This window comes from Ambystoma mexicanum, chromosome 1p, assembly GCF_040938575.1.
Source record: "Ambystoma mexicanum isolate Mex_15411 chromosome 1p, UKY_AmexF1_1, whole genome shotgun sequence".
Classification (NCBI taxonomy): domain Eukaryota; kingdom Metazoa; phylum Chordata; class Amphibia; order Caudata; family Ambystomatidae; genus Ambystoma; species Ambystoma mexicanum.
In genome coordinates, this window is record NC_090921.1 from 516,508,160 (window position 1) to 516,529,054 (window position 20,895).

Sequence of the window (20,895 nt, forward strand, 5' to 3'; positions counted from 1 at the left end):
GAGGATCACACTCGACGAGAGTTTCCGCCGAGCGGTCCGGTGGTGGGGCACCCGCGCGCATCTGACGGCGGGCATGGACTTCCAGACCCCAGACCACCAGGAGACACTGACCACGGATGCCTCCCTGGAAGGGTGGGGAGCGCACACCGAAAATCTGCACGCGAGAGGCCTTTGGCTCCCGACGGAGAAGTCCCTCCATATCAACGTCCTGGAGCTCCGTGCAGTGTTCTGGGCCCTCAGGTCCTTCCTTCCGTCCCTCAAGGGCAAGGTGGTGAGGATCTTCACGGACAACACCACCACCATGTTTTACATCAGGAAACAGGGCGGAACTAGGTCCCCAGCACTGTCCAAGGAGGCGCAGGACCTGTGGCATTGGGCCATCGCCCAAAGGATGTTTCTGGTGCCGTTTCATCTGGCAGGGATAAAAAACACCATCGCCGACTCACTCAGCAGGGAGCTGCGCTCGTGCCACGAGTGGGAACTACGGCAGGATCTAGTGGATCGCCTCTTCCGACGGTGGGGCACACCCCAGATCGACCTGTTCGCGACGGCGACGAACTCCAAGTGCCGGAGGTTCGCCAGCAGGTTTCCCCAGGCGAGGAGCATGGGCGATGCTTTCTCGTTCCCCTGGGAGGGCCTGTTCCTCTACGCGTTCCCTCCTTTGCCACTGCTAATCCGGCTCGTCAACCAGCTCAAGAGGTCACGGTGCAGGATGATCCTCGTCGCACCTGCGTGGCCGAGGCAGATATGGTTCCCGGACCTTCTGGACTTATCAGCGTCCCCGCCAATCAAGCTGCCGGTGGACGCGGATCTACTCTCCAGGGAAGGAGGCGCCATCCTCCACCACGACCCGAAATCGCTGAACTTGCAGGCCTGGCTCCTGCAGCGCTAGAGTTTGGAGGATACGACATACTGGCCGACTGCAGAGAAGTTCTTGCAAAGGCCAGGGCGTCCTCGACTCTTAAATGCTACGGACACAAATGGAAGAGGTTCTCTGTCTGGTGCCACGCACAGAAGATTAACCCTCTACGGATTACGGCTCCCCAGGTACTGCCGTACCTGCTGACGCTGGCCAAAGCTGGACTGGCACACGCGTCCATCAAGATTCATCTTGCTGCGATCTCCCAATACACCAGAACCATGGGCCGGACGTCCTTGTGGTCTCATCGTCTGGTGAAAGAGTTCATGAAGGGACTGTTCAGATCGTTCCCGCCGGTGAAGGCTCCGGCCCCGGCGTGGGAGCTCAACGTGGTGCTGACCAAGCTCATGGGACCTCCGTTCGAGCCTCTGCACTCGGCCCCGTTGAAGTTTCTGTCGTGGAAAACAGCGTTTCTTGTGGCCATCACCTCCGCACGACGGGTGGGAGAGATCCAGGCCCTTTCCTGCAAGTCCCCGTACTTGACTTTTCATGACACGAGGGTAGTGCTCAGGACGCACCCCTCCTTCATGCCCAAGGTACCGTCGGACTTCCATCTCAACGAACCCTTGGTGTTGCCTGTGTTCTTCCCGTCGCCTTCGTCGCCGGCTGAGAGGACTTTGCACTCGCTGGATGTGGCTAGAGCGCTGAAGTTCTACGTGGACCGCACAAAGTGTTTTCGGAAGACGTCACAACTCTTTGTGAATTTTGGACCTGTCAATCAGGGGAAGGCTCTCTCGAAGGCTTCCATTTCCAGATGGCTCTCCGGCTGTATCATGTACTGTCATCGGTTGGCAAACCGACCGCTGCCTGGCCGTCCGAGAGCCCATTCCACCAGAGCGATCGCAGCCACCACGGCGTTCCTTTCTGGTGTGCCCCTGCTGGACATATGCAGGGCTGCTACGTGGAGGTCGACGCACACCTTCACGAAATTCTACTGCGTCGATCGGGATTCCAGGGAGGAGTCCAGGGTCGGCCAAGCAGTGCTGCGCAACCTGTTCGCCTGAGGTGAGCCTGGTGAGGAGGTAAGGTGCTTAATGTTGGGTTTGATGTAATGCTTAATGTTGAGCCTTTGCCACCTCCCGTGGTTGTGCATGTGTGTACTGCTATGTATTCTTTATTCATGAGCATGTGAATCCATGCCAGACCCCATGCTGGAGAAGGAACAAGTTACTTACCTGTAACTGTTGTTCTCCAGCATGGGTCTGGCATGGATTCACATGCGAACCCTCCCGCCTACCCCTCTGCGGCTCTTCACTTGGTCATACTGCCACTTCACGTGCTTCCAAATCTGAAGATGGCTGCCAGAGGCGGTGCTTAGGTAGAGGGCAGTCATTGGCTGTGGTCAGTATGACGCAGAGACCAGTGATTGGTTATTGCTACGAAAGACAGATCAGAAACAAAACTGATACTGTTTTTTTCTTTACCGAGGATTCCCAGCCTGACGACGGGGAATATTCATGAGCATGTGAATCCATGCCAGACCCATGCTGGAGAACAACAGTTACAGGTAAGTAACTTGTTCCTTACCATGTCTTTCCTTTTCATTTTTTTTTTTTTGTATTTCGGTTCTTTTCTATATCCTTTTCTTAAGGTAACAGTTTCAAGATGTAAGCTATAAGACGAGCATAAAAAGTAATTTCCCCTGCAAGTCTCCACGCATACCTTTTCTTACTCGCCAAGAGTCCATTTTCACTAGCAAATGGTAGTGGCGAGTACACATTTTGAGACCTGCATCTCCTGGGAGTTTACCCACGGGGTCGCTACCCCAGAAACCTATTATCAGCCATATGTCCAAGTTGGCGCTTCCTTTCTTCATTAGGTTGCAAAGCCCATTTCCTAGCAAATTCTAGTCGAGTAGTATTCCTTCTACGATAGGCTAGTCCTTTCTCCCTCCACTTGCTCCTTGAGTGTTATATTTTTCACCCAAAATATTGGTTAAGGCTGTTATTAACTATAAATATACCAACTGTCAAATGAAACCAAGCTATATCAGTTTCCCATTAATTAACTGCACCCTGTTGGCATTACTGTGTCTAGTGCACTATGTATGTGCTGTGGGATGACTTGCGCAATGCTGACCCAGTTTAGTGGACTACCATTTTTGGTATTGCCTCTTGCTTTTAGGCATGAACCCATCAGTGCTTTGGAGGTACGGAATGAAGGTCCCTGCTTACTCCATTGACCTGTGCTAGTGTGGATTTCCAAGCTGCTATCTTTATAACATGTGCTCTGACTGTCGGTGTCTCCTTTGGATCTCATAATGTTTAGTATAGGGATCATTTGCTCCTCTCTTTGGATAGAGCCTGACTAGGTGTTATAGTGGAAGTCATTCCAATGTGACGGGCCCATCTACAGTGGCAGAATCGAGATTTCCTCAAACCAGTTTTAAAGTCTCTGTTCTGTATGGCTAATTCAGAATACATATAAGGTGCATGCACCTTGGTCAAAGTCTTTTCTTTAAAAGTGAAGGGTTTCAAACTACCATAGCAGCAGCAGTCTTCATGTAAGTGGAAAGTGTGACCCCAGGCCTCTGGGTTGTGCTCCAGTAGACTGACCTTCAGTATTTAGGAAATTAACATCTGCCAACCATTTATTTACTGATTGACAGCATTCAGGTGTTATTACAACATCAATATGTTGTGGTTGTTAATCTGTCATTGTAGTACCACTTTACTAGTTTTATTTATTTTTGTGTTGTCAAGCTCAACAACCCTTGTAGTACTTCTCTACTGAGTACTAGGGGTCGATTTTCAACCCCATGCCAGAAGAATAAATCTGGATGTTTTTTGTCATATATAGGTCCTAGATTGTAAGCTCTAGAGATGCACATTGTATGCCAACCGTCATGATTTAGTATTTGCCTTCTTGCTAGATCCTAACCGCTATCACAAAAGATGTCAAAATGCCCACCTGGTGTAGGTTTTGCAGGAGAGAATTGTGCTGTGCCTGATGCAAGGCTCTGGAGAGGTAGATCTCTGCACCTAATGCAAGTGTGGGAACTTCCCCAGAGCATGTGACGGGTTTACTATTGGACAGCATCTTTGCTATGGGCCTACCCCTAGAGCATCTAGGAACCAATTCCATTACCCTTTTATTGAATGGATTGGATGTTATAAATCCCTTCCCTACACATTTTAGCAGTACAAAACACAAGCATTTGCTCTTGAAATATAGTGCCTCTTTATACTCATAGAAACACACAAAGAATGATTCACTCTTTTGTTTGGGATTTGTATGTAGCTATTGTCTTCTGTAGCTACAGAGTATTAAAATAGCATAGTCGAACAGTATGCAGTCCCCAATATGTGCAATGATGTAATTGAATATAAGCCTAGCATCTGTGATGATCCTTCAGATGATGTCACTGCTCCCCAGAGGGGAGCCCCTTTCCATCTTTCCATGAGACTTGGGCTGTGAGGCCACTAACAAATAGTCCCCCTTTTGGTGGTAACATGCAGGAGGATCTCATGGGGAAGAACTCCCCTCCTTGGGACAAGGATGTGAGTCTAAGGCACAGCCTCCTTATCACCCAACCCCACAGGGTGCTGAAAACACCCAACCCTTCCTTACAAATGATGAAGTCCAAGACTATGTGTTACTGTAATGTGTCAGACAGTCTCACTTTGATAAGTACTGGGACGAAGAAGAACTCAAGAGCGATACAACCAAGCATATAGAGTTTTTCGACCAGCTGTTGTCAATCGAACTGACATTAGGCTGGGGCGGTCAAATCTAATTAAGCTAAACAGTAAAGCAGGACAAGGAGAGTGATATCCTCGAGGAGAGCGACATACGGAAGGAGAAGTTGGCGAGTTATGAGGCCGCCAAAAATCCAGCCAGTCGGAATCTGGCCATTCGAAGCTTGCATCAAGGCAGCCGTGTGAAGTGATGAGAATGAGCCAAGGGATGTCGAGGAAAGCTTGCCAGTTGGCTAGGAGCAGACAACTGTGAAGTTGAGAGTCGGTGTGGTGGTGGCGTGATCTGTGATGGGTGGCCCATGCGGTCCGAGAACTACACCGCCAGCATTAGCCTACTGAGGAGCATGGGAAGTAGGAGGAACTTTGGTGGTGGGTGGACCGTGCAGTCCAAGAACTACGATAAGACCAATAACAGTAACAGGCTGCAAAGTCAAGTGGGCCGAAGAAAAGCGGAAGGAGAAATGGAGAGAACGTACCCGCTACCCCTGACGAAACCAGAGAGAAGGTAAACGGAACAGGAGAAAGTCCGGGAGGGGGCCGGGTACATTTGAAAAGGAGAAACAAGAAGACAAGAGAGAAGTAGATCATTTTGTGAGGCAACTCCCTGGTCGGTTCCATAAGACTGTGGTATTGAAGTCAAGAAGGACTCGAGGAGCCTCTTTCCCTTTCTGGTGGGGGCAGTTTGAAGAATATTGGTATAACATGGAAAAGTGAAGGGAAGCTCGGGTAGTGTCTCTCTCACCCTGTGGGGGTAAATTGAAGAACAGTATCCAAGAGGAGATAATGCAAAGTCTATGGAGAGAACTTAAAGAATTGATGAAGATTCTAAAATTGAAGGAACTCCAGAAAAGCCTGCTAAGAACTGGATGTAAACTAGAAGAAGGGAGCCATTCTCAGAATTGTGTTGGCACCGGATCACCCCAAGAGTCGACTCGCCCCTTTCTTTTCAACAAAAATAATGAAGAAACCCCTAAAAAGGGACACTAAGAGGGAACACCCAGGCAGGAAAGAACTGAATAAGAAAAGACTTTAGAGCCAATATATTATACAAGCTTGGAGAAGGGAGGCATTAGACATTTCGACCACAGAAAATAGAAGTATTTTGCTTGGAAGTGGTTTCACTTTGGACTTTTGTGTTACCTCTCTCCAGCCCAGAAATCTCTTCACTGGCTCCCTGTGGCTGCAAGGATCAAATTCAAGACAGTCTGCATTGTCCACAAGGCTTTCGGGGGCCTCGGGCCGCCCTACCTCCAACTTTCTCTTCCAAAACATCTTCCTTCTCCAGCTATCCGCTCATCCACCTCCAACTCTGAGGGTCTGATGCTTCACCAAGCAAAGAGTTGGAGGCAGATCTCTCTCCTGGGCTGGGGCCTCCCTCTGGAACAGCCTCCCTGCCTCTCTCAAACTTCAGCAGAACCACCTCCTTGAGAAGCAACTCAAGACCTTCCTTTTCGCTTCCACCTTCTCTCTTCCTTTCCCCTGCTGAAGTACCTGACTGCTCCATGCACTGGTCAACTGGATACCCCCTGAACTCTGGCCCAGGCTCGTGCATATCCAGTTGCCCTTGCACTGCCTCTGGACTCTCCCAGCACTTAAGGGACTGTACCTGCAACCCTACAGTCCCTTCTCTCTGCACTTATGAGTCACCCGCTGGCTGCACTTAATGAGTTACCTGCACTTCTCCCTTCTCCTCCCCTGTGGCACTTCTCACCTTCCCTAATCCCCGCACTTGCATGATCTGAATGACATAAGGCCCGGTGACACCTAGAAACACTTGTGTACAGGCGCGTTATAAATGCCTTATCATAAGTGGCAGGGATAGTTTTATAAGTTTGGACCAGGACGGATCCATTCTTTATTTGGACATCAGACTTCCTGACAGACCCAAGTTTTAGTTTGTTTGAGGTAGGGAAACCACCCTTCGAGTTAGGGATAGATAGGTTTACTATTTGGTATAAAATAAAAGTTTATAGCCAAAACCTTAAGATCCTGGTCCTTCTATGTCACCACACATCCTACTTCTCTCCTATTCACTTCTAGAAACCTAAAGCAAGCCATGACCACCCAACTATGTGTGTTGCCATCTACAATCTGGCACAGTTAACATTAAAAACGATTTTCATTAGTGCTATCACAAATGAAATGGTGCGCCAGAAGACTGGTAAGGAAATGCAACAACCCTTGTAAACCCATTAAATAATAAGAACTTCCAAACGATGATCTATCGCCAAGGCTTCAAATGGTAGCTAAACAAAAATTTAAAACCTGGGTTAAAAAATGTAGGTTATACCACTGGATTCACCAGTAGGATTTGTCCTTTCCACCCACTCATCGTAGGAGCTAAGGCTTTTATATGTGCTTTGCTCAGCCTTGCTGCACCCAAACGTAGGGTTTACCCACTTTCTAGAGAATAGTTGAAAGCCGACAACAAAATTTATCGTGCTCTTTAAGGATGCAGAATTTTGGAAAGAAAAATATGGGGTGAAAATGGGTTAATTCGGCCCTCTAAATCTAGAACCGACAACAAATTAGAATGTGGAAATATTGGCAAATTGACAATTTCTAGGCACATATATGCATGTTTGCTCTGCCAAGCTGAATGTATTAGAATTGCTGCTTGCTTGTTTTTACTCCGGCAGTCCTGCTCCATAGTTCAGATCGGCCTTGCATGGCATCTGCTCAACAGGATACCTCAGGAACTCTGTTATCTCTATTCTGTACCATAATACACACCTATTTCATTGTCGGTCAATGTTCATTTGCCAGTGTCTTAATCTCTAGTTTTAGTCTTTGAACCTGACCCTTCAAATCTCAGTAAGTATCTGTAAACACCTACAAAAATTGAATTGGACCATAGCAAAGCTAAAACCACCCATCTTTAAAAACTGACACCTGGTAGGTGGGTAGCTTTTGGAACCACTTTTTCTTTCCTGCTGAATGCAGTTTAATTGTAAAAAAGTACTTATTCTCAAAGCTTGGATTAACATGTGTTTGTATAATTGGAATTCCAGCCAACTTTACATGTGTTTTCATTGTTCAAGGACATACTCCTAGGAAACGTCAACAACGATTTTACATGGCATTAAATCTAAAGATGCAGTTAATTCTTTTCTATTTACAATTACTTCAAATAAACTGATTTGCTTTGTAAATGTGGCAGCCTATCTATGGCAGATTCACTTTTTATTGGGTCTCTTTCAAAATGGATCACATTTTCAAGCAAACTAAAGCTATGTATAATGTACCCAGATTTGTTTTTGATTCTGGGAACACTTTATGGTAACGACGAGATGAAAAGTGCAGTTTATAAATCTGAGCTCACAGTTTCTGCTGGCAGAGATCAGCATGCTATTTATATTTAGAAACTGGCAGAGTAGTGTGTAAGGGATTGTGTGCAGGTCACACACCCACTTCTGGTCCCCTAGTGTGTTTTTTTAAAGTTTTTTAGGGTAGTGTGTAAATCACACCATCAAATCCGTGCTCGGGGAAGCTTATGTAAAAAAAAAATGCATTTTGCACTTCCTAGACCTTTTTGGTAGCGATGCACAGATGCTTATTCTTTTTTCAACTCTCATATGTTTAAACCGTGTTCAGGGCAATAGCAAATATATCACATAGGTTCAGGTTTAATAGCATCCCTTGGTTTATAAAGTGTTAAACACAGGCTTATGCATAATATGCGATGGTGGATTTGTTGTCTAGAGAAGTCCCTTGCATTCTATAAACTGGCTTGGTAATCTCTTTAATAGCAGCCATGGGAGAGGCACCAGCCAGTAGGGTTGCTAGGAATGTGTGCTCAATTAAACAAGAACAGCCTCCATTGCAATACAGTAATTGTCTCCTCCTTGGCCTGCCATTTTCTGTTTGGTCTTTTGCCCCTCATCTATGCCCCCTTCCTCCTCCCCAAGCATCATTTGTGAGCCTTTTATGGTTCAGCTCTATCCTTGAACTGCAACATCTCCTTTCTGATCAGTTTTGCACATTTTTCTTCTCAAGGGAAATCTGTGCACTCCATACCCAAAAACAAAACTGCAGATACAGATCTAGGATGACAAAGTGGAGGAAGGCATAGTTGTGTCCTACCTGTCTTTTGACTGAGACACATCACTTGTATGTATCAAGCAACGTGGATTGGAGTGCTCAAAAGAGTAATTTGCTCAAATGGGTACTGGTTGTGCATTTCAGTCAGTACATTAGATTGCCTCACAATGAGGAGGCAATCCCACCTGTCCTGACGGTTCCTTTTTCTTAAACTATATTCTGTTGAGATCTGTACTCTCTCATACAGGGTGACGGAATTGCCAGAGAATCATATTTTAATAGTGTGTGCTGGAGATATACATGTTTGTCTCTCCATATCTTGGTTTTCAGTGCTGAAGGAAAAGATACCAGAACACTTGTGTTTTTTGCTGACAGGCATGCAGTTGTAAAAGGACCACGGTCTCAGTATATTTGGATGGTTGTCAAAATATGTGTAAGAGAAAAATGCTGATTTTAAAAAAAATGCACGTTTTTTTTGGTCGCTTGCTAGTACTCTTATTTCCTAAATTTGCTTTTCGCTTGAAGACTCTTCAGTGCATCTTGTAGTGAATGCATGCAGTGGGTGCATTCATTTATAAACTGAAAACTGTGTTTTTCCCTAGGAGCGCCCCTGCTGAGGAGGCATCGACCAATAGCTCTTGTAGCAGTAATGATGCAACAGTGAAACACCCTAAAGGTAACCACGGAGAGTAATTGGTCAAAGGACAAATCTAGCATATGTATTATTCAAGGGAAGTGCATTTGAACGTGCATTATCTTCTATTTTTGCATTTGCTCTCCATTGAACTATAGAATGTGGCAGCAGATGAATGTGCTCTCTAGTGTTAGTCTTTTCTGTACATGAATATCATTCCCCACCATTTTTGGAGTTTCATTTCTGCAACTTCCGTTGGTTTTACATGTAGTCGCAAGCACTACTTTGAAAGTGCTTTCATTATAATATTTTTTCAAAGGTTCTGTTCTTGCTGTCATAAAATCTTTAGTAGGCCAGGCTCTTTGTACACTACCATCAATTCTGGCCCATGCTATCCGTGCAAAGTGTTAGAGAAAGCATCTACTCCCAAATCAAACCTTTGCTAAGTCCCGTCTAGCATGCCAGTCACTAAACTTCAGGACCCTTAAGGAATCACTTTCTGACCTTTCCTTATTCATTCTTTGACTTGATCTTCCTTTGATACTGCTGACCACAAAACCCTCCTTGACGGCAGGCCTTGCAAATTTCCGTTTAAACACCATTGATGGAGTCTTGGGCTCATTGCTGCAATAGTTCAAGCCGTTTTTCCTTCGTATACTGAGAGCCGCGAGGAACACTGTCTTTCGGCTTTCTCTTAGATGCTGTCCTTTATTATTAGGGTATTTATTGAGTGTGGTCCTAGCTTCTGGAAGCAAATGAGCACAATACAGTTATTGGCGGGGGGGGGGAGAACATGCTGAGGGAAATGGAGAAACTGGGGAGAGAGAGGGCCAGAAGTTTGGTAGCAACGGATTGTGACAAATCCAGGGAATTCATCCTTATCTCCAAGGGAAAGCCGCCTCCTGTGAGATTAGTGAGGTGAGCCCTCTGTGCAAAACTCCCCCTAGGGGTTTGGCCAAGCGGGACCTGACTGATAGTGACTCCCTCTTATGGGACAAGGACTACCAATCTTTTAAGATTCTAAGATCTCCCGTAAAACCAATGACCCTCGATGCGGTCACCTTTCTATATATTGTGATTTAGGTCCAACATTTATTTTCTTTTACTAATTTTGGTAGTCCCTTATTTATTTTTTGTCCGGGCCTATTATTGACAACAGTGAGGTTTTCCACATACTCACTGAATAATGCAACTCCTATTCAAATGTGCTGCGTTAGTAGCCCATAAGAGCACCAGTGAAGGAGCATTGTAAAAGTGCCTCATTCTGTCCTTGTGCAAGTTTTCTCATCCAGACGTTTGTTTGTTTGTATATTATTTATAGGGCACCCCAAACACTTGGGTAGCTGGGCACACAACATGACAAGAATACTTAAAGCATGGTTACAGTTTGCTTGGTTACAGGTATATACAGATAGAGGATATTTACAGGCACAGTTTCACAGTTACAACTATTGGTACATGAGTGCAGGACATGAGAGCAGGTAAGGTCATGGGTCTAGTGTTCATTGTGGCGTAGCCAAGTGCGGGTGTTAGGTCTAAAACTGTCATACGACTGGTCCCTTCGTAACTCAACTGGTAGTGCGTTCCATTGCTGAGCTGCTTGTACAGGGAAGCTGTTGCCTCCTGTTTGTTTTTGTTGATGGAATCTAGGTATTTGGAGGCAATGGGAGTTGGCTGTCCTGGTTGGTCGTGCAGAAAATGTTCTTGTTATTCTTTCCTTCAGGTATGGGGGGCCGCATTATTTAGACATTTGAAGGTTAACACTGACATTGTCAGTGTTAGAAGTTGTTGACAGCTTGTTGCCTTTTAGAGGCTGCACTAGCGTAGCCAATTTTCTGCAGTGGCACCCATTTGCTCCCGAAGCAGGACCAAGTTCTGCCTGGTGTTTTTAAGTCCTGTAACCTGACCATTGTCTTTGTGGTCCTTATGGTTTAAAGGTGGGAATTCCCTTCTTTGGCTACTATTGAGCTCTGATTCGGAGCTCACACTGATTCACTGAATTAATTTTAACTGGGTGCGGTTCTGCCAGACACCTCAATCCACATCCTTTTTTTATGTGTCCCTTAAGCGGGAGTGAGGCTTGCCTGGACTAATTGACAAGCCGCCAAACTTTTGAACAGTATTGAGTGAGTTGCCTGAGGACCTCAAGAAATGTATCATTCCGCTCCTGTAACTGTTGCTAAAATTGCTGGTAGAAGAGGCTAAGGATTCTGTTGGAAGCTCTGTTTTGAATTCCTGATGACCAAAGGTAGCCTGTTCCACCTGACCCCTCCCATTGAAACCTATGGGTGTGTAGCGCTATATAAGAAACACATTATTCTTATTATTGATCTGGTGGGCATAGTTTGGTCTTTCTCCTCTGTAGCTTTGTGTGCTCCCATGAAGCTCCTGGACCCTGTGCCTAACCGACTCCAAAGTGGAAGCCCTGTTCTGCTGCGGGGATAGGGCTCCATTGTTTTACTTTTCTTCACATGTTGCTCCATCTCAGACTGGACCCTGTTGCCTTACCTCCAAAGAAACCTCATTGACCAGTCCTACAATATTAATTTCTGACAGACGCAGCCACTAATGTGTCATGAAGGGTAACTGTTAAGGCAACCTGCTGCTGTTCAAGTCTACCAACTCCTGTTGGTCCTCCAACCTCCTTTGCATTGCTGTTCTCGTACTTCCTTTGCTGGGGTCAGTCGCCAGACCCTCCTTCCTGATAATTGAACCGCGATCTGTGCATAATTCTGTCCAAACTCTATGCCCTCTTCCCCTCTGGAACTTTTATCCACACTCCATCAGCCATGCTACCCCCTTTGGGTCTTCTGTGCCCTATTCCATCACGTGTTCTCTTCTTCAGTGTCTAGGGACTCCCCCTGCAGACATTGCTCTTGGGCCCTGCAGCCACGACTGCTTGCATCAGAATCTTGGATTCACCTGCCTTTCCTGCAGCTCCCTTATGAACATTTGTACTTTTTTAATTTTCTCCCTATAACCAGGAGCTGCTGATCAATGTTTTGTGTTTTCTCTGAGTAAACATTTAAGCCATCTAAAACTATTCTAAAGTATCTCAAATTAAAAGAAGAGTTGTAAAGAATACTTTTTTAGAATGGTGTCTTGCTGAGGTTTAAATGTAATGTTTTTTTTGCTTTATTTCTAATTTTGGAATTCTTACCTTTTTTAATGTGGCTAGTCTTGATGTGCAACTTTTAAAATATTTTCTGTCCTCTACTGTGGTTATTCCTTTATTGTATATGTATGTGTGGCAAAATGCAATTTCCTGCCACTACTGTCCCATCCTGAAAGTGCAGCCTTGAGTGTTCTTCAAGCTACTACTGTCACATTCAGGTATGGTTCTGTTCTAATTGCGAGCATAATCCTTGTCGCAACTGCCACTGTGATAAGGCGCTTGCATACAGGAGTTTGAGCTTAATGTTCCCTGTCTGAGCCCCTCCCCCCCCCGGTCAACGCCCTCTGGCAGACACCCCAGAAACCCTGTGCATTTATGCAACCCTTCTACTCTTCCTGTGCACCTTCTCCGCCACTACCTCCTCCCCTCTCCACTGCTCAGTCTCCTTACCCCTTTCCTCCTTACCCTTTCCTGCAACACCACCACTTATTGATTCTTCTCCTATGCTGCTTATTATAATGGATTTCTAAACCCTGCCCTGCTGTACAGATGTTTAGGAGACCACCCTTGTTGGATAAACAGGGGACACTTCTAGGAAGATAGCCGGACCAATTCACAGGAGCTTGGAGGGCAGTCAGTCCTAAATCTCAGGAGGTCTGAGGGTGATCAGGGTTCTCCAATGACCACACATAGTGAAACACCAAGAATTCCAATTAGACAGTAGTATACAAACATACACTATTTATTATAGGCCCAATAAAACACAGATGAATAATGAAAAGGCACTAATAGAAACACCACACAAGCAACACACTATGTAATATATATATACTCACTGGAGTTAGTGCGAGAAAGTTAACTCCACCAGTACCTGCAAAGGAAAAGGGTGAATAACTTGTAAAGCCCCAACAGTCTTCAAAGATGGCAACCCTAACTTTATAGGTCCAGCCCTAAAATGAAGGGAGCCTTGTGCTCAATGTTCAATACATGCGTAAACGCTCCTAGTCCTGTACAAAGTTCACAAAGTGCTTCTTACAGAGCAGGAAAAAGTTAGGGGAAGAATTCTGAAAGGATGGAACGTATTCCAAGAGTTGGGTAATGATCTGCTACAATGACCTAGATTTAAATGCATTTGGATGAATAAAGGGTGACCGGTAAGTGATTTTACTACTCACTGCCTTTAACTCAGTTTTGGTCCAGAACTGGTAGGTGTAGAGGTGGTCACCAGAGGTACGATTTCCCACTCTGCATTCGGCTTCCAGATGCACAGACGCTACGGGTGCTGATACAGGTCTGGTATGGGACAGGAGCGGTTACTCTTGATTCAGATGAAGAACTGAGAAAACACGAATGCATCAGGTCCCTGAGGGGGCACTTTGAAAAAATGAGGGAACATTTCCTTCAGCAACCGTTACTGTCGCACAAGAACGCAAGAGGACCCAACTCTCGTGGTATGACGCACCCTTCACGTGGGCCAAAGGTGCTGGGATGATGAAATTCGGCAGAAGGGTGCTTTGTTGGATGAGTTGGGATTCCCCAAAGTCTCGGTCAAAACCGAAACGGTGACTCTCTTGAACGACATCCTAGGATAATGTGATGATGTGCCTTTATCCAAAGCGCTATATAAATAACACATCATAGCCCACTGGATAGCGTGGGGACACTTGTAGGGATACTGCAAGGAAGGCATGGTATCAAAGTAAGACAGACACAAGTGACCATAGTTCAAGAGTGTTTATTGAACTTTACCAAAGGGGTGATACACGCCGATCTAATCCTAAATCGCAGATGGGCGCAAGCTGCGACCATCAAATAATGATGATGCAGTGCTAGTGAAGTCTCGTCAAAATGAATGGGCCTATACTAAAAAAAAAATATTGCCAATACTTACTGCTAAATACAAATAGTGTAGGGTAATGTTCATGAAAAAGAAAAGTGTTCACAAAATAATAAGTCAGGCTTCTTCGGCACGAGGACATAGTTCCATTACAACATCAGGGCCTTCTGTGCTGAAAGTCTCTTTAAGTTATCAAAATCTCTTGATTCAGAGGGCCTGATGTACCAACCAAATGTTCCTTTACAAGTAATCCAGTCTGGTGATTCACTCTTCACCCTGGATCCCCCTCAGCTGGGCTCAGATTCCCTTTTTTACCACAATCTTTACTTCGGATTCCCCACTTCTGGGCTCAGATCCTACTTTCCAATGCCTATAGAATTTCTTTTCCCGTGTAACTCGCGGTTCACCCCGGAAGCCCCTCAGCCGGGCTCGGATCCCTTTTTCCACAATTAGTACCCCTCAGCTGGGCTCAGACCAATTGCAGTTCATAGCTAGCTATCGAAGACCTTTGAATGTGCACAGGGTTTTGCTTGAGCCGTTACATGACCACTTCGATTTCACAGTTCACAATTTTACACTCTCAGTTGGATACCGAACGGAGACATTCGAATAAGCACCCATGTGGTGCCGGACCACTCGGTCTATCTTGGCTTCAAAAGTTCAGTCACTCCTTGGAAGTTCAATTATATTTGCGTCGCTCATCACATACGCCTCCCATTCTGGTCTTTGCCGATTTCTTCATACAATGTTGCTGCTTGCAACCTTGGTTTTAACACTGACCAGTCTATCGGTCTTCCCGACTCACCGGCTGTGCTGACTTTGCTTGCGCTGCTTTGTTATAGGAGCCAAGGACAGTACCACGGCGGCAATCTCTCCTCCCTGACTTGTCTGTCAATGCGTGAGGACCCTGGGTACCTTCGACACACAATGCACCTTTCTTCAGTGTTCATTTCCGGTCTTATGTTTCTTATTCTCGTGAAAGTAGTGGTACTTCTCCGAAAAGGTCAAGGGTACTTCCATCCTTGCAACCCTCTCTGGTCTTGCCGTCTTTCTCCACGTATTAAACTGCCATCTTGGAACTGTTGCTTCCTCGTGTGTTTTGCCTTGCTCAGAGTGTGCTTTTGTGCTCCGTCCTTTAATCCATGTGGGCAAGTGTGATGCAAGTGTAGTGTTTGTAATTATCAGTAATTTCCAGGCTCTCCCTGACCCTTGTGTTGGGACTTGTCCGGTATACGGCTCAGGTGTTAGTCCGTTTTCTCTCACAGTGAGCTGTTCGTGAGAAAGTGTTTGTGTCGGGAAAGGGGGGAGGTTGAGCTCCTAGGTATCCGACTTGGTTGGATGGGGAGAAGGTGTTACAGGGAAGGGGATACTGCTTCTCACCAACCGGCATCCCACTCCCCAATGACCCCTCATCCAGGTGATCCTCCCGCACTGGACCACCCCCAGGAACTGGATCCAAAAGCAATGGTCATGTCCTGGCCACCTGGATGACAGATCCCCAGGGAGTAGCGGGTAAGACACCTTCTGGTTTCTCACATAACCAGGAGGCGTTGAGAGTGATTGGTCTCACCACTCCACGGGTTCAAAGCACGTTCACAGGTCTTTTGAGATCAGGCGCAAAGCAAGGCTCCACTGGAACAACAGAGTGCCAGACCTCTTCCAGTGTGTCTCAGGGTCGTCCTTTATTCTGTAGGGCTCCTCAGGATACTTGGTTCCTTCTGCAGGTCGGTTCTGATATGTTGCTGATCTGCTGGAATTAATGCAGGCCCCCCCTCCTCTAATCCACAATTCGGTGAGTGCTCGCACCCAGCCCACCAGTGGCGAGATCATTGCCAAGCATGCACACCAGCAGTGGTCCTATCAGGGACCACTGGGGTTCTCGTGCTCTCATGCATACCAGACACTCTGGCACCAATAGTGTGGATTGGGACAGACAGTCCCAGCCCACTTTCTGGGTGCACATACACGTGACCTGCAAAGACCCACAAAAGAAGCTGCTTTCATGTGCAACTGCACGCCCAAATAAGGAAATCCCAGCCCTGGAAGGGCGGGCGGAAGGCCAAGAGACAAAATTACGAAAAGGAACAGACAAAATAACTTGTGGCCTGCCCATGTTAGACGCTAGTTACAGTCAGGAGCCAGACGCGGTACACGCGGTAGGGCTTGTTAAATTCATTCAAATGAAAGAAAAAGCTACTGCTGCCACCAGTCTGTCCCAAGGCATATTGTATAATCACCAAAAATACCTTAGAACGTGTCTACGGCCATAAAACGTAATATCCCCATTGCGCAGAACTGTAACATACTTTGTGCAATGATAAAATGTTACATGCAAGTAGCAACAAAGTCAAAAGACAGAAACAAAGTTTGTCAGTACTGACAGCCTGAAGGATGTGTTCAGTTTCCTCATAACAATGAGCTAAAGCCCAGTGGAGTGTAGCTGAAGGCTCTGCTCCACTGAAAAAAGTCAGGTTAGTATACAGAAACAAATACAAAATGTTTGGGGGTTGTGAGGTTGGCATAATGGAAGGAGACATAGACAACAGATTCAATGTTTAACAATAATGTTTTATTATGACAGTGTCAAGATGGAGTAAGGCCTAACTTGCCTTATACTAAGGTGGGATTTCCCTACCTAAAGAAACAAAGAAAAAGTCTGTGTCAGAATGTTAAGGGATGTCAACCATAAACTAAGCAGTGAGTCAAACATAAAGTTCTGAGCTGTTTTCCAGTTCTGGCTTACTCTTCAGCTCCTTTTCCCCCAATGTCAATTAGTTAACCACAATGTTCAATTTACCTTTGTTTGGACTTGAAGAAAATACAGTTCCATAATTTTGCAAGACTCGGGTGCCCTTCCTCAACTTCAATACAGTTCCAGGGTAACACAGTTCCAAAGTACCAATACTCAGGGTTTCATTCCCCAAGTTCAATGTTCAATTATAACACAAAAAGAAGTATCTTGAAGCTTTATCTGTAGACTGGTTTTTCACAAGACTTTACAGCTTTGGGGCTCCCTTCCCCAAGTCTGATGTTCACCTTCTGTTATTTGCCTTCTTTCACCACAATAAACTTCCTTGTTCGCTTCTAGGTGTTCCCTGTTCTTGGGGTAGTTTTAGACCACACGGTCCACCCTCTGCAGGTCACGCAACCAGGAACTTCCAGGTTTCTTTCAAAGTTCAATAGTTTGGTCAACAGGTAGTTTCTTAAGCTACAGCTTCACCACTTTATCACTTCACCACTTTACCACTGTTGTTCCTTAATCTGAATTCTGCTTAATTTTAAAGCTTCTTCAATTCAGATAAGTAATTCAGTTTGCTGAAAGATGTTGTTTTCACTTATAAGTGTGGCTTTCTCTTAATAAAGTATACCTTTGCTTGCTTCTTTCACTTCGGTATTCAATATGGTTACTAAATGCCTCCTTGTTTGTTTCATTCAACGCAGCAAGTTACTTTTACGTATTTCATTCCTTTCGGTATTCAATAGAAGTAACGTGGGTTACTTTCACTTGTTTCATTCAGTTCGGTATTCAATAGAAGTAACTTTCATTAATTTCTTTATGCATGGGTCATAAGTTAATTTGATTCTAGATCACGCAACAATGTTCATGGGTTTTCGGAGCTTCATTAATTTCTTTATGCATGGGTCGTAAATTCATTTGATTCTAGATCACGCAACAATGTTCATGGGTTTTCGGAGCTCCCCAATGAGTAAAGTGTCCCCCGCCACTTACCCGGGCACTGCCGCTCTTCTACACAGCTTCTCCACTTCTGTGGGAAAGCCTGCTTGCTGGCGCACCTTGCAGGACGCTCCGGTGATCGTTTAGAGCCTCATCAACACGGTCTGACAGCTCCAGCTGTTTGTCCTTTATCCAGGGGCTTCTCTGACCTGTACTATTCCTCCGGCAGGCTCCCCAGGCACTAGCAGGCATTCCGACGTCTTGGCATCTCCTGCTCCCGCACGGCTCCTTCTTCCACTGCTCTCCTCTTCCAACGTTCTCTTTGTAGCTTCATGGTCCCACCTTTTATTCACCTGTGGTCTAATAATGGACTGCAGGTGCGTCTCGTCCATGGGTCTCTCACTTCCAATCCCCAAAGACCCTCTCCCCAGGTGATCCTCCCTCGTTTGTCTGACCCCAGGGACAGGATCCAAAAGCGATGGCCTTTTTCTGGCCACATGCATAGAGGATCCAAAGGGAATAGAAGTGCGAAGAACCTTGGGTTTCTCACAGGGCCCATAGACTAAGGAGGAAAAGTTTCTTCTAGAGAAATCTTGTCGAACACTCACACGCCCTTCTCCCCAGACCAAGGACCGGGGGAACTAATCCACCCCTTGATGGGTCTCATGTTCAGGTCAATTAAACATTCTGGACATCCATCAGCATTAGTTTTATTTGGTACCTAGCCTCAATAGTCAAAGCCTTGCAGGCTAATGGACCGTCTGAGCATTTTAGGATTCTCATCCTTCATATTCATCAGCCGTTTTAAGGGCCTATGGTCAGTCTGAACAGTGAAGTGGGTTCCATACAGGTAGGGCCTCAGCTTCTGAAGTGCCCAAACTATGGAAGCTCCTTCCTTTTCCACAGCAGACCACCTGAGGTCTCTGTCCTTAAGCTAGCAGCTGATAAAACCGGTACAGTGTTCCCTGCCTTTCTCACCTAGCTGTGTAAGAATTGCACCCTGTGACATGGGCATCCGTCTGCACAATAAAAGGTTTCTGATAGTCAGCCCCATCTTACCTGGAGTCACAGAAAGTCGGATAGGTGGCTGATAACGAGCAAGTTGATGTTAAGGGCAAATACGGGTAGTTGGGCTGGCTTTCCAGACACTCTAGGCTTTCCTTTGTGCGGGCAATCTGTGGAAGAATTTTGCATTTGCTACTGTTTTGCCTGGCCTGCCAGTATATCGGGCAGGTTACAATCTTTCCTGTAGTTAGACATTTTAATTTTACTCCATGTCGCCCAGCCTTATTTTATTTTGGCAGATGCTCTGTATATAGCTTGGGCCTTGTTAAGATTTTTTAAAGAAGGCAACGTCTGTAAAGAAATCTGCAAATCTGTAATCAGCCGTGAAATATTAATTGTAATCTGACATGGACACATTTGTTTTTATATTTGATCAGAACCGGAGTTTGTTTGGAAAGTGGTAAATTGGTTTAATGTATGTCAATAAATACAATTATCATTTGTATTTATTAGGTTTATAACATTGGCATTATCCCTGTTCCATCGTGAAGGTGCCCAGGATTCTCCCATTGACCCATACCATGACTGTGTGGAGGTCTTGTTTGGCTCTTTTCAAGTACCTCCACCAAAACTCCAGTCTCCTCCTGCAGCATTATTTGCTTGATCTTATTTCAAGTAATGACACTGCTTTTGGGCAGGTGATTTTACAGAACTTTTTTGCACACTAGGGGTCTAAACGCCCATTCTGCTAGAGATGCTTTTGAATCTCTCAAGTATACCTAGAGTTTACCTGAAGAGTATGGCGGAAAGGGGATGGGATGTAAGAGTACGAAAAAGTTTACTCAACATAGTGACACCTGTACTCCTAGTCCAAAGTCCCCTTTGCTCCAAACGGCTTCCCACCAACTATACTTAGACATACTATCCAACAGTAAATGAGACTTCTGCTTGTGCAAGGCGTGATCCGACCACTCCTGTGCTGGTACTACCAGAAAGCTCTAATGATATGCTGTAGCAACAGGCTACGGTCACGTCACCCGCTCCATCAATGCCCCATTGGTATGGCGGAAATAGGACTTTGGACTAAGCGTACTGGTGTCACTACAGTGACAGTGAAATCAGCCGAATGGCTAGCAGGCCAAGGGGCTTTACCACATGCCATACTATCTTTGGCAGCATATCTTTTCTGTCTTTAAAAACATGAGAAGCTGGAACTAATGGGGAAGAGGGGCAACAATCGGTTTGGGCATGACACATATACAGAACTAGAAATTGTTACCCAATGAATAGGTAGGACAAAGAACGAATCATTCCCATTTCCCGTAAAATTCGGAATCGTAAGACCCTGTTAAAAAGAAAAGTCAGATTGTTAATAAGCAGATTTTGTGATGTTAAAAACACAGAGAAAGAAAGGTCTAGGTAGAAAAATCAACATGCATCAAAACATCACTTAAAAATAAAATACACAGCTGTTTTGTCAATACAGTGCTGTACAAAAAGCTCTACATGTTTATGTCCCCAACATGGTGAGGGACCTTCTTTAGGGGCAAGTAGAAAGTGCAGTGCTGGACATGCAATGTAACCACACAATGCAAATTAAACCATATTAGTGTGAAAGGATAATGCTTCCACTTCTCCTGCAATTGAGGAAATGTCACAGCAGTATTATAAGTATCACCAGACCTTGAGGGAGAATCAACAAGTAATTGAAAAATAGTGTAGGCATTACAAGGACAAGCCTAAACTCTCTGCTGGGGCAACATTCTCATATGGAGAACCTAATATTCAAAGTAGAATGTGTAAACCAAACTCTACCACATGTGCTGCAAAACAGAGTAAGAGAAATAATGCAACTTCCAGAAGCAAGCCTACCATTTTAAAAGCAGGTCACATGAAGGATCAAAAAGGAAGGTAGGAGTTTAGCCATAGATGTCTCAATAGTTGGGAGTGTAAGGGGTACTCTGTAAGTT

General features: G+C 45.3%; 1 protein-coding gene across 3 annotated transcripts in view; it reads left to right on the top strand.

The window, feature by feature from the left end:
* Positions 1 to 20,895, top strand: part of LOC138574155 (HAUS augmin-like complex subunit 8) — a 414,120-nt gene that overhangs the window by 137,300 nt on the left and 255,925 nt on the right. For 2 of the 3 annotated variants that reach the window (XM_069649390.1, XM_069649392.1), the window contains exon 2: positions 9,261 to 9,334. The exons of the other annotated variant lie outside the window; for it this stretch is intronic. In XM_069649390.1, coding sequence (XP_069505491.1) covers positions 9,261 to 9,334 — 74 coding nt within the window. The remainder of the gene's footprint in view (positions 1 to 9,260; positions 9,335 to 20,895) is intronic. 3 annotated transcript variants of the gene reach the window in all.